This window comes from Larimichthys crocea, chromosome XX (assembly GCF_000972845.2).
Source record: "Larimichthys crocea isolate SSNF chromosome XX, L_crocea_2.0, whole genome shotgun sequence".
Taxonomy (NCBI): Eukaryota; Metazoa; Chordata; class Actinopteri; family Sciaenidae; genus Larimichthys; species Larimichthys crocea.
In genome coordinates this window covers 5,352,033-5,364,066 of record NC_040030.1, presented here as the reverse complement: position 1 = coordinate 5,364,066, position 12,034 = coordinate 5,352,033, and the positions used below count along the sequence as shown (strand labels likewise).

Sequence of the window (12,034 nt, the reverse complement as noted above, 5' to 3'; positions counted from 1 at the left end):
GAATCGTAAAATGCTGGAGTCAGAGTCGAGTGTAGTCTTTACAGTCTATAGCTGCGATGACGATGAACACAGCAGAGCACCTCTGTGGCCTCTTATAGCCAGTGAGGAAGCTTAGTGTGTGTCAATGTTTTGATTTAAATCAAGAAATCAAAGAATAAGTAAAGACGATCATGGATCTGACCAGAGATTCTTGATAGATTTTAATATTCTCTATGTTACAGACATTGTTTATAGATACTCCCAGATGTGTATGAGTCCATCTACAGATGGGAGTATTACCTATTTTCTGAATCACCCTGTGTCGCTCACTACCAACATCAGCCAGGAGCTCTGCAGAGAATGAAGAAGTTCAACCTGCCAAAGACAATGATGGTGCACTTGTATACCTCCATCCTCCCCTCCTGTGTCACCATCTGGTAAGCTGCCACTTCCAAGGACAAGGGTGGCTGCTTCTGCCAAAGATGGTGATGATCTTAATCTGCCATCTCTCTAGGAAGCCGAGGTCTGCAGGTAAGATCACGGCTGACACCACTCACCCGGACACACCTGTCTGAGACACTTTTCTCTGGCAGGGGGCCATCAGCAAGGCTCAGGACCTCCACCACACCCGAGTTTCTAGAGAATCTTGTCACCTTTCCTGTGTCTGTGTGCTACATTAAACCACATTGCACATTGTAAATATTCTTTATACTGTCAACTTTGCACGTTCTCCCAATGATACTGTAGTTTCTTCTTATCGCTTGGAAGGAGAGGGTGAAGCGACAGGGTTGCAATCAGCAACATCATTAGATTCCACTAAATCCTACTTAGGGCTCCTTCAAGTTTGACTGTTTTTTAAGTTAAACTAACTAAAACATTTTCCAACCTGGAAGCAAAGTCAGAGTCTGTGACAATCTGATGTAATATGTGGAAACAAGGAGACAAGAGACAAAACCCTCTTGAGAAAAGACAAAACAGGGAAGCAGACACAGGCATGATCATGAGACAGTGTGGACAGGCGGATACGGACGGCTGCAAAAAATCCAAAGAGAGTACAGTGGAAGCGTCGCTACCCTTCACCGTGACAGCTGAGGCTGTGTGTTGTGTTGTTTATGCCGTGTGGTGGCTCCTCCGGGCAGAAAACTGTCTCGGCTGAGAGGTGTGTGTCTGTCAGAGGCAGTGACCCACATTCATACGTGGATGGATGGCTTAGGGCACACAGGTGGAGACGCAGGCCCACCTTTAGAGACTGTCTTTTTTTATTCTTGCAGTGAATTAACACACCAGCGCTCTTCCTCAAGTAATAGGACATGTTTTGAGAGCGCCCTTTATTTTTCTCCAAACATGACACAGAAACAGATTTCCCCGCTGTGCTCCTCTAGCAAACTTTTTATTTGTCCTCTGATACACGAGTGCAACTCTTCTTTTGGGTGTATGTCTGTCTGTTTGTGTAATCCCTGGTCATGCAGTCTGTTTAAAGCTAACATCTGACTTATCATCATATTATCTCAAACATGCCAGCAGTGTCTGTGATCTCCATTAATAAAATATCTGTCTTCTTTAGCTTCTAAACGTTGCACCATTGCACATGTTCACCGTTGAATCTCTAACTTTGTCTGGCTGAAATTCTGGGCTGAGCAGGTCATGTACAGTGGGTCTATTAGAGCTGAAAACAGTAGAAGATAGCTGAATTGATGGGATAAAAAACCAAAACAGTGATCTAAAAGAGGCTTAGAGCTCTGAAGAGCTGAAGGAGGATTGTATTAGAGTTGGTGAGTTTATCCCAAACAGCAAGGGAAGTGAAGCCAATGCGGAAGTGCCAAAAACAACAGTTCCTCGAGCGGCCACTTGAGGCTGGCTACAGAACATGGTCAGTCTCCATAAGTCCACATATTAAAATGTCCAACTTCACATCAGAAATAAACATGTTGCAGCCTGGTACAAAAACCAGTTTTGGTCTCTCTAGCTAATTTCCAGTGTGGCCTCTTTGATTGACAGGTGGTTGTTGTTACAGATGGCCTGTTTGAGCATCCAGGCTTCATTCAGTCCGCTTCAGGTCTGCTGATAAGGTATTTGGTATTTGCCAATTTTTAGAGCTGGGAGGCAGAAGAAGCAGTATAGCAAACACAACGGCTGTTTAGAAACCTGACATGCATACACCATTCACTCTGTTCATCCATTAATCTCTACGAGCAACTCCTTTCACATTACAGTCGTTTGATTCATTGTTAGGATAAAAACTATTGATTAGCACAGGCCTACATTTTCTCCATGGATTAAGTGAGTCATGAGCACCTCTTTGAAAAGGTGCGACACAATCATTTTTCCTTTCATATTTAGTCCAGAAATATGGAATGAAATGAAAAGTATGCATATGTGAGTAATAGTAGCCTAAAAACCAGAACAAGTATTTTGCTCTTTCCAGGTCTGCACAGTGATCCTGCTGCGTCTCAGCAGGCCGAGGACTTGCATAAATTAGCATGTATCACATACAGTATAGTGTATGGGATGTAAATAAGGGACTTGTGCAGCTGAATGTAATCAGTGATAAATGCGGTGCTCGTTTCTGTGCAGCGCGGCAGTTCCATAAATCAGATTTGTGAGCTCGTCTGTCTGTCTCAGCGCTCATTTCAGGACTTTAACTGAAAAGACGTCCCCTCAGGTGACCGTTGAAACAAAGCTTCTCTTGCCCTATCTTTTATCGACCGTCATAACAGCTGCATTTATTATTTTACAAAGCAGTCACCTCCCCAGCAGCCTGCTTTGTGTAGCTCTTAATTGCATTAGCCTGGTTAATCACTCTGTTTGATTGCATATTAAATAATAGTCCTCTTCGTCCAGCCGCTTTGACCGCTTGCCCCCTGTGCAACATCCCCGAGGGGCTCATCAAGTGCAGGCATCCCCGTGCTCTTCATAGCTGAGTGCCACTCTAATCACCCTATCCTCTAATGGCCTATTCGGCCTATAGCACTATGGGAAATATTTAACAGGCCCATGCTGGGCATGACAGGCCGAATCATAACGAGTGTCATCGGCGTTTAGTGGTAATCATCCAGCCGGCTGTAAAAATGACATGAAATACCAGAGTGGAAATCGCCTGTTCATCCACTTCCAACTTAACAGCCATCATGTGGAAAATGAAGTATACCATTATTCAAGAAATCTTAAAACAACTGATAGTTATTCCTGGATAAAATAGAGAGGCAATGTGTCTCATGCCAAAGCCTGTAACAGACTCACTGATCTGTGATTTTCAGCCTTTTGTTGCAACTCCCTAAAATCAGATAGATTCACTAAGCTTTATTCTGAAGGAGCTAGGTGTTGCATATTGATTATTACGAACGTGGTCATGGAATGAGCGGAAAACATTGATCGTTCATAAATCTGTGAGTGATATACTCACACGCTGAATCTAAGATTTCACTGACTGAGAAGAAGGAATTTTCATTTTCTAACAAGGCATTTGTTAACAACCTTATCATCTTTGAGGAAACAGCATTTGGGGCAGCGTTCTTCCATTGTCTGTCAGGTCTGCACTTGGGACCATGAATGCACAAACCTCTCAACAAATGAAGAAATCAGCTGCAGCACAATGCTCCTGTTTCAAAAAGCTGATGGTGAAGACTTCCTCCTGGCAATTCCCCTTGTAACTCGGCAGGAAGCCGTGAGAGCAGAGAAGAGCGATTGAGGGAGCAGGTGCTTTATTTTCCTCCCTCCTCGGGTCTCTGGTGATTCAGACGGAGCTGATGTGGTGATTACAGAGGATGTGAGTACAGATGAGAGCTCGATAACAGCATGCAGCCTCACAGGGCTACCTGGATACAGGTGTTTCTCTCTCCGCCAGCTGAAGGAAAACTCAAGGCCGAACAACCTATGGGATCAAGCAGGAGCAGCTTTCACCTGAATGATGATGCTGATTAAGAAGGACGGGCAAAGTGAAATAGGCCAGGAGGGGGAAGAGTGGAGATGAAAGGAGAAGAGTGTTGAAGGCTGCTGGTTTGCCCTCTCTCTTCCATCTGAGCATTTTGTCTCAATGGGCCCTCTCCAAACCTTTACAGAGGCTCTATGATGGCTCCTTCACTGATCTCTTGGGTAGTACTTTTTGTTTGTGTCTTCAGCTTTCTGAGCTGACTGAAAATGAGTTAGTCATTACATTGTTACTTGGGTCTAAATTTTTTACTAGCCCTTTCCTGCCTCCTAGATTATCCTCCTGGCTAAAAATCAGCAAAGATGTGGATCATCGACCTGAGTTGGGATGAATGACACCTGTTTGCTCTAACAGGCCATCTGTAACGGCACCTAGCCAAAATATGCAGATAGAAAGTAAACAGCTGGCAGCAATTTCACTGAAGACACAGCATGTAGGACCGTCCATTTGAATGACTTTTCAAAGGTGGACTGCTCATGATTCAAAACTGATTTTCACCTGCAATGTTCTTTTCATGCAGAGGATGAAGAGAGCGTGTCTCATTCCTGTTCAAACCTAAACACTGAAATATAATTTGACTAGAAAAGTACAGAATGTGTCCCGAGTGTTTGATGAGTTTCCACTCAAGTAGAAATTGAAAGAGACTCCTCTACACACACACACACACACACACACACACACACACACACACACATAAATATGAATAGATCACTAACTCACTGTCAGAGACTCCATCCAATCAAACTTTATTTGCTGCAAAGATATAACAGTGAATTGAACATTGTGTGAACAGTTAACACTATACAGGCTGCTGTAATGGTGAATGAATGCTATCTTCTTCAAACAGTATTGGAATATCTTTGACTTCTTTGATAAAAATGTTCTACATGCTGTATAGATATTTGTTTGGAACTGCTGAGTACAATAACTTGGATAATGAATTGACATGACTGTTGCGATATATTAAAATAGCTTAAGCTTAAACACACACACACACTCCTATCCTCCACCTTACAGAGTGTTAAGTTCATCAGCACATGGTGAGGCTGACCATCTTGTTTCCTTGCCATGCTTGCACAGCACTCTGGGAAAGGAGTTTTCCCTTTAACCATCCCAAACCCTCCTAATAACCCCTCCCACCTTGCAACTCACCATTAATGAGTTCTGTGTGTGTGTGCGAGAGAGAGACAGATGAGAAACAGATGTGTACACACAGGAGATGCTGGATGTGTGTGTGTGTGTGTGCATGTGTGTGTAGCACAGCGGTGGCTTGTACCAGCAGCAGTCATGGATAGCAGGCAGTCTGTCAGCCCGCATCGCTCCAGTGCCCCTCATGTACTTGCTGACCTGACTGCTACGACCAGTCACTCTTAGCTACACACACACACACACACACACACACCAACCGCCGCGACTATGACAAGTGAAATGTCAACAGAGGAGTGAATTTCCTTCAGAAGTGCCTCCATGCCTCATCCGTCTTTCCGGTATAAACAAATGTTCTGAAACAAGTGATGTTCGCCATCTGTGGAAACGAGATCCCCGTGTTCGTCACAGTGTTTTCACAAAAGTGCCATCACTTCGGTCATCCTTACAACACAATCTATCATCTGTCAGTGCTTTTGTACAAGAGCATGAGTTTTTAAGTCAGACCTGCCAGAAACAGTGAAGATGTCTCAGTCCAGAGGCTAATGCTGGAACAAAAGGGCTGATGGGAGTGCTGAAACTAAAGGAAGTCAAAGTGTTGTCAGAGATGGTGATCACTTTCTGTGAAGTCTTTACACATCCCACACAGTTATAGTCACATAGCCAGAGGTAACACAGAGCTGTGTTAACACTCACTGGCCTCACCTTCATCTCTCAGTCGGCTGTAGGAGAGAGGCTTGATGCGTTTGCAGCGTGAGCAGCTGTTGCACTGTGCTGTGGTGGCTCAGACCGGAATGAGCTCTGTTTCAGAGCAGGAGGCCGAGCGCTCAGTGACCAGCTGGCCACCACGCAACAGGAATCGCGATGAGTTGGTCAGGCCGTGAGGGGATACACCAGATGTTCAGCATGTTGTTGACTGACTCTGTGCTGTCTGCCCTCAGGCTCTGCCTCTCACCCCCACTCTTCCTCTTGGCCTCTCTCCCTCTCTCTCAAACCTCCCTTTCTTTTGCTTTGTGAACTTCAAACAATAACGGTTCCAAAGAAAATTTCATTTCAGTTAATGCATATCGCCTTTTTTTTGGTTTCCACACAGTGTTGCAACCAAAACCTGCTCAAACATGATTGGTTTATACTGCTCAAACTACAAACAGAAACCAGAACGCTTCCACTGCCAAAGTCTTGGTCCCTTGCTGACAGATTCTGCATTAAAATGCAGATGTCTGTTTATAGAGATAAGCAGCGTGTTACTGACCAAATTCTGACTGAAATAATCAGCCGCTGATAAAAAAAATAATTAAATGATCAATTTAAAAACCCTAAAGAATCAGGTATTAGTTCAGTAGAACACCTCATCACATTGTTACAGGATCCAATGCTTCGGTGAAAGTAGAGGGTTTTCCATTCATTTCAATGGGGGTCGTCCGTGGTGGCTCCAGCAGGATGATGTCTGTGCGGAGCGTAACATCTGTTGCGCTTGTTGTAACCAATCATGATCCAGTTTGTAACTTCCACAAGTGTGATGTGGAACATTCCAGGTTACACACACTGAGAACTGACTATTCAACCAGGTAGGAGACATCTTGTATTCAGCAGTTAAACATACAAATATGAACATCCTGCATAGATAATATGGATTTTCAGGGAGAAGGAAATGACATGCTGTTAAAAATTTGTAAGAAGTTTATTACACTTTTCCTTTTAAAACGTGTTTTGTGTCTCAAAGCATGTCTGAAGGGGGCCTTTAAGCTCAAAGATGGTCCATGTGCAGCTTTTACATTCATGTATGACCTTGTTCATGATGTTTAGTCTACATGCGGCTTTCCAGCAGGATCACCGGTAACGTGTCTCCTTCACAGCCTCCTCCTCTTTTCGGACTCGTTACTTTGTGATGAGTCGGGGGTTCGCAGGAAAAAAAAAATCAACTCTGTGCCATCTCCATCACGCGCTCCTCAGCTTCCACCGTGCAGCATTGATTTTCTGCAGCTGATGTTTCTGAGTCGACCAGGAGAGGCATCGTCCTCCTGCGCATGCGTCCGCAGGCGGGTTCTTGGAGCTGATGTAGCGTTCTGGTACTTCACAAAAGCTCGTATATTCAAGACTTATGCCTCCACCATGGTTTTGTCAAATATTCATCCTTAATCATTTTTCATTCTTACATTATAACCTGCTACAAACATTCAACCCTCTCTTCAATTTAACATGTCCACATAGTGTAAGTCACACTTTTAAATGTGAGCTAATTTCTTTCTTCAGAAGAATCTTTTTGGCCCAATTTATTCTTACTGTATGGAAAGTAATGTATGTAATGACAAGGTTGTGTTTATGTCAATGTGTCAATGCTATTATAAAAATCTTTAGTCCTATAATTGCTTGATACTCTAATAAGTAAATAAATGTAACTTTCATTTATTTACTTATTAGAGTATCAATGTGGGCGCTTATTTGTCTCATTTCATGTCATGCATTATGTTTTCTTCTTATGAACGCTGACAAATCAAGTAGAGACTGAATTATGATTTTATTTCCTGTCAAACAACTCAATTTCAAAGAGGTCAAGCATGAACATTCAGGGATGTGAATTTGTACTTTAAGACAAGGAAAAGAAAAGACTATGCTAAACCACAAATAGAAAATAAGTTGATAAAACATTCAATAATTAAAGTAAATTTTTGAATAAAACACACTACAGAATTAAAGGTACAGTGTGTAAGATATAGTGGCAGTGTGGTTATGGATTACAACCTCACCACTCACCCACCAAATGTGAAGGAAAAGTTACAGTGGCTGTGAAATATCAAAGCAAAATATCCCTCCTGGGCTACTGTAGAATCATAGCGGTTCAACATGGCACACTTCATGGAAGAGGACCTGCTGCATCTGGAGATATAAAAGGTTTATTCTACGGTAACAAAAACATTAAATTCTTATTTTCAGGTGATTCTGCACTAATGAAAACATCGTTGCACATTGTATTAAATTCCTGCCATATTCCCTAAACAGAGCTCCCCAAGTCTTACTCACCAGACCTTTTAAAATCCAATTTCTTTTTTCTTCATAGGGCTCCGACGTTTCCCAACTGTACCTGAAAGCAGCACAACACATGCACACCGTCCCCGCAGTCCACAGCACACACAGCCGCTACCTGCCAGGCGGAATGGACGTATCCTCCAGTACCTACAGCTTCATCTTCAGCCCAGCGGAGCCGCGGGAAAAACCAGGCCCGACATGACAGCACCGGGACGGGAGAAGAAAAGCCGCCAGCAGCCGCGGGTGACCGTGCGTCCGGAGGCGGTGTGGGCTGCGGGTCGCTACGCGGTACTGGCCGCCCTGTGCGCACTGTGTTACAGCAACTCTCTCCGCGGGGAGTTGGTGCACGACGATGTGTGGGCTATCATCAACAACCCGGACGTCCGACCGGGCTCCAGCCTCAAAAACATCTTCAGCAACGACTTCTGGGGCAAAAGGATGGCGGACAATACGAGCCACAAGTCGTACAGACCGCTGTGCATCCTCACCTTCAAGTAAGTTCTCCCTGCTTTCCCCAACTCGCCCGGAGCTCCGTCAGCAGACACTCGGTGCTGGTTTGACAGCGGTGCTGCAGGTGTGAGCCCCAGGTGACAGTCCGCGCGGCTAACGAGCGCGTGAAACCAAACGTGCAATTAAGGCTGACGTCATACAGCTGTCCCCTTCTGGGAGAAGCTGATGCAGCGTCGTAGTTAACTTTAGCGGGATACAAGCGAGAAAACAACACATTTAAAGAGTCTCATATGAGGCAGAAAATACCGCCAAGTGTGCTGTGGTGGCTGTTAACAACACTCATAGTTATCCCTCCATACTTAAAGCCCCTGCTCCGTTTGTAACGAGCCGGAGCGTGGAGAGCATCTCCGCTGACCGGCTGCACCCTGAACGCGTCCCAGCACATCAACCACACCGGTTTAACGCGACCTCACACCAGAAGGGCTTTATGTGGAACTTGTTGCGCAGTTTTGTAGGGCTCTCACTTCCGTGGTAGTGGAGGTAGTAGGTGGAGGACAGTGGTGGATGTTGGGAGGTGATGTAAAAGTTGTGGAAACTGTCAGTCGACGACCGGGGAAAACAGAGCGGAGCTCCGGGAGGGCGGGTCTGCTGCTGCTGCTACTGCTGCGCAGAGTTTTGGCGCTGGGTGGATCTCTGGGTCGGTCTGAGGGACCAGGCGTGCGTCCAGTACAGGGTGTGTGGGGGTAGTGTGTTTGAAATGATGTTATGTAGCTGTGATTGCAGAAGAAGAGAGACCGCCCACATAGTGCTATTAAACAAGGGGGGGAAAAGAACCGAACCGAGCCTGCTAATGCAAAAGTGGACTGGAACAGAGCCAAAAAAAAATCAGTGGCTCCAAGTCTGTCAGCTGTCTTCTTCCTTTTTATAGAAGATGCAGGACTTGTGTAATACTGTGATCTGAGAGTCCAGAATATAAGAGACAATGTTCACTCTGGGATGCTTTTTGTGGAGAAAGGAGAAAAGCTTTGGGGTAAACCATGGACAGAGTCACGATCCTGCAGAAGACATACAGTAAAGGCTGAGCAGGGCTGTGTATCAAACATGAACATGTTTTCGTGTCTGAAAACATGTTCATGCACTGAGTACAGAAAAGTGTCCGGTACTGGAAGCTGACAACAAGCTTGTGGTTAGATTTATAGTCTTTGATCAGTGTGTTTCTGATTCCACTCCAGATCTTTACCAGTTTTAGCCTGTTGTTCTAATCTGTTGTGGATGCATAAAGATAATACTAGAACTACCTACTGAACGAGGATGTCTGATTTATTTCTTTGAGTCAGTCTCAGGCGACTGAACTATATTTATAGATGCATGAACTGTGTTTACTGATAACAGTTTTCTGAAGTGTTCCTGAGCCCATACATACACTCCTGTTGGTTTTTAATGCAGTGCAGGTCACGTACGTTCAGTGCTGCTTTTGGGCCTTGCCTGACTCTTATGTGCAGACATTTCTTTGATTCTCTGAATCTGTTAATGATATTATAGATTGTAGACGGTGAAATCTATAAATGATTTATAACTGTGCATTAAGGAGAATTGTGCATGAATGACTGAACCTGTTCACCTGCAGAGCTTCAAACAGGTGTTTTTTTAAGCATTACACAACATTTCCAAAGCATTTCCCAGTGTTTTGTTGATCCTGTCCAAACATGTTGCAGGAATCAAATTCAGACAAAATACAACAAAGTTGATCAGTGTGAACATGGATTATCAAGTATTCAACTGAACGTTTTTATTTACACAGTGTCTAAAATCATTTTTATTTCTTCCAAACGGTGGCCTGAATGGGACATTTCACAGCAGAAACATAAAGCTCAAACATGTCTTTGGCAGCTCTGTACTGGAGTTTGTGTGGCTGACATGTTGATCCTGATATGTTCTCACATGAAGTCTCATGTTTATACTCTGTGTAACATGTGACACCTTTGGCCTCTTTTGTAAATGAGCACTGGCCTCGGTGGTGCTGATCGATGGAGTCAGCGCTGCTGTTGACAATACATTGTGATCCAGGCGCCGAGGGCCAAACGTCCCTCTGATTGTTGTTCAGCAGAATCACATCCTGCTTCTGCAGAAAGTCATCACGCTGCACGCTTTGTTTGGATTCTGGTAAGACGTACAGTAAATGCACACACGAGGGAGTGGGCTGTGGAAATGACTCATATCATGTTTGATGATTGCATCCAGCTCAAGGTCGTAAACATCAGCTGTATCTTAGCTTGCATATGGAAACGATATATATTGATCCTGTGACACTGAGGCCCACAGGGATCAGTGTGTGTGCAGAAGAGGTCAGAGGAGCATCATTCAGAGAAGCTGTTTGAAGGAGTGTGTGACTCTTTGAATACAAGTATGCTGATGTACACACTCAACCCTACGTAATAAACTCTTTATCTGATTTGACTGTGACCAGATATCTGCACAACTACCGACATGCCCCTCATCCTCAGCAGTGCTTGTGTGTTTAGTACTAATTAGCAAATATTAGCATTGCATGCTAATATACTAAACTGTGTTGGTGAACAGTGTAAACATCACACCTGCTAAACGTCAACATGTCAGCATTGCCATTGTGAGCATGTTAGCGTGCTGACTTTGCATTCAGCTCAAAGTGATGTTCAGCCTCACAGAGCTGCGGACTCACACACACACCGGGCACACACACACACACACCGGGCACACGCACACACACACCGGGCACACGCACACACACCGGGCACACACACACACACCGGACACACACACACACACACACACAGGTGTATTAGCGCTTCATTCCAGTGCACATGTTAATCAGCAGAGCTCCGCCGCCGCCGGCTCGTGACCTGCAGTGATGGTTTCAGCATAATTCATGAGGATATTACAAAGATCAGCTGTACGTGTGATTAGAAAAGAGCCCTGCTACCTCGTACGCCCCGTGTACGGAGGCTCAGGCCTTACTGCAGAGACTCAGCTTCCTTTGCTGCACGTCACCCTCCCACCTTCCTGTCACTCTTCAGCTCAAATTGGAGAAAAAAAAACACTCACTCAAAAAACAGTCAGACTCGGCTTGCTTGTGATTTGACCTTTCACTGTGCTTTGTGGTGCTTTTATGTGCTGTGTGTCGCTGAGGCCTCTTAACGTAAACTTTAAAACATGAAATTAGCAACACTGGCTCTTTAAAAAACATCATATTTTATTTAAAATCTTTTCTCTGTAATTTCTTTGATTAATTGTAATTTATTATAACCGTAGTATTTCCTGCTGGACTACATTTCTTTTGCATCACAACCTGTTTATGCCAGCTTCATTATGTACACCTCCTATTATTATGCCTTAGAACAGCGGTCCCCAACCACTGGGTCGCGACCCGGTACCGGTCCGCGAGACATTCCGAACCGGGTCGTGACATTGGGGGGAAATTTTAAAAAAAAATCAAAAAAAAATTTTTTTCCAAAAAAAAAAAAAAAA

General features: G+C 44.3%; 1 protein-coding gene and 1 long non-coding RNA gene across 2 annotated transcripts in view; one reads left to right on the top strand and one right to left on the bottom strand.

Moving 5' to 3' along the window:
• Positions 1-7,552: 7,552 nt before the first annotated feature.
• On the bottom strand, positions 7,553-8,191 carry LOC113744052 (uncharacterized). Its single transcript, XR_003461252.1, has 2 exons — positions 8,075-8,191; positions 7,553-7,930 (listed from the first exon to the last, which is right to left on the bottom strand). It is a non-coding gene; the product is annotated as an uncharacterized LOC113744052 (long non-coding RNA).
• Positions 7,929-12,034, top strand: part of tmtc1 (transmembrane O-mannosyltransferase targeting cadherins 1) — a 125,011-nt gene continuing 120,905 nt past the window's right edge. The window contains exon 1 of the mRNA XM_027272057.1: positions 7,929-8,574. Coding sequence (XP_027127858.1) covers positions 8,279-8,574 — 296 coding nt within the window. The 5' untranslated portion in view covers positions 7,929-8,278. The remainder of the gene's footprint in view (positions 8,575-12,034) is intronic.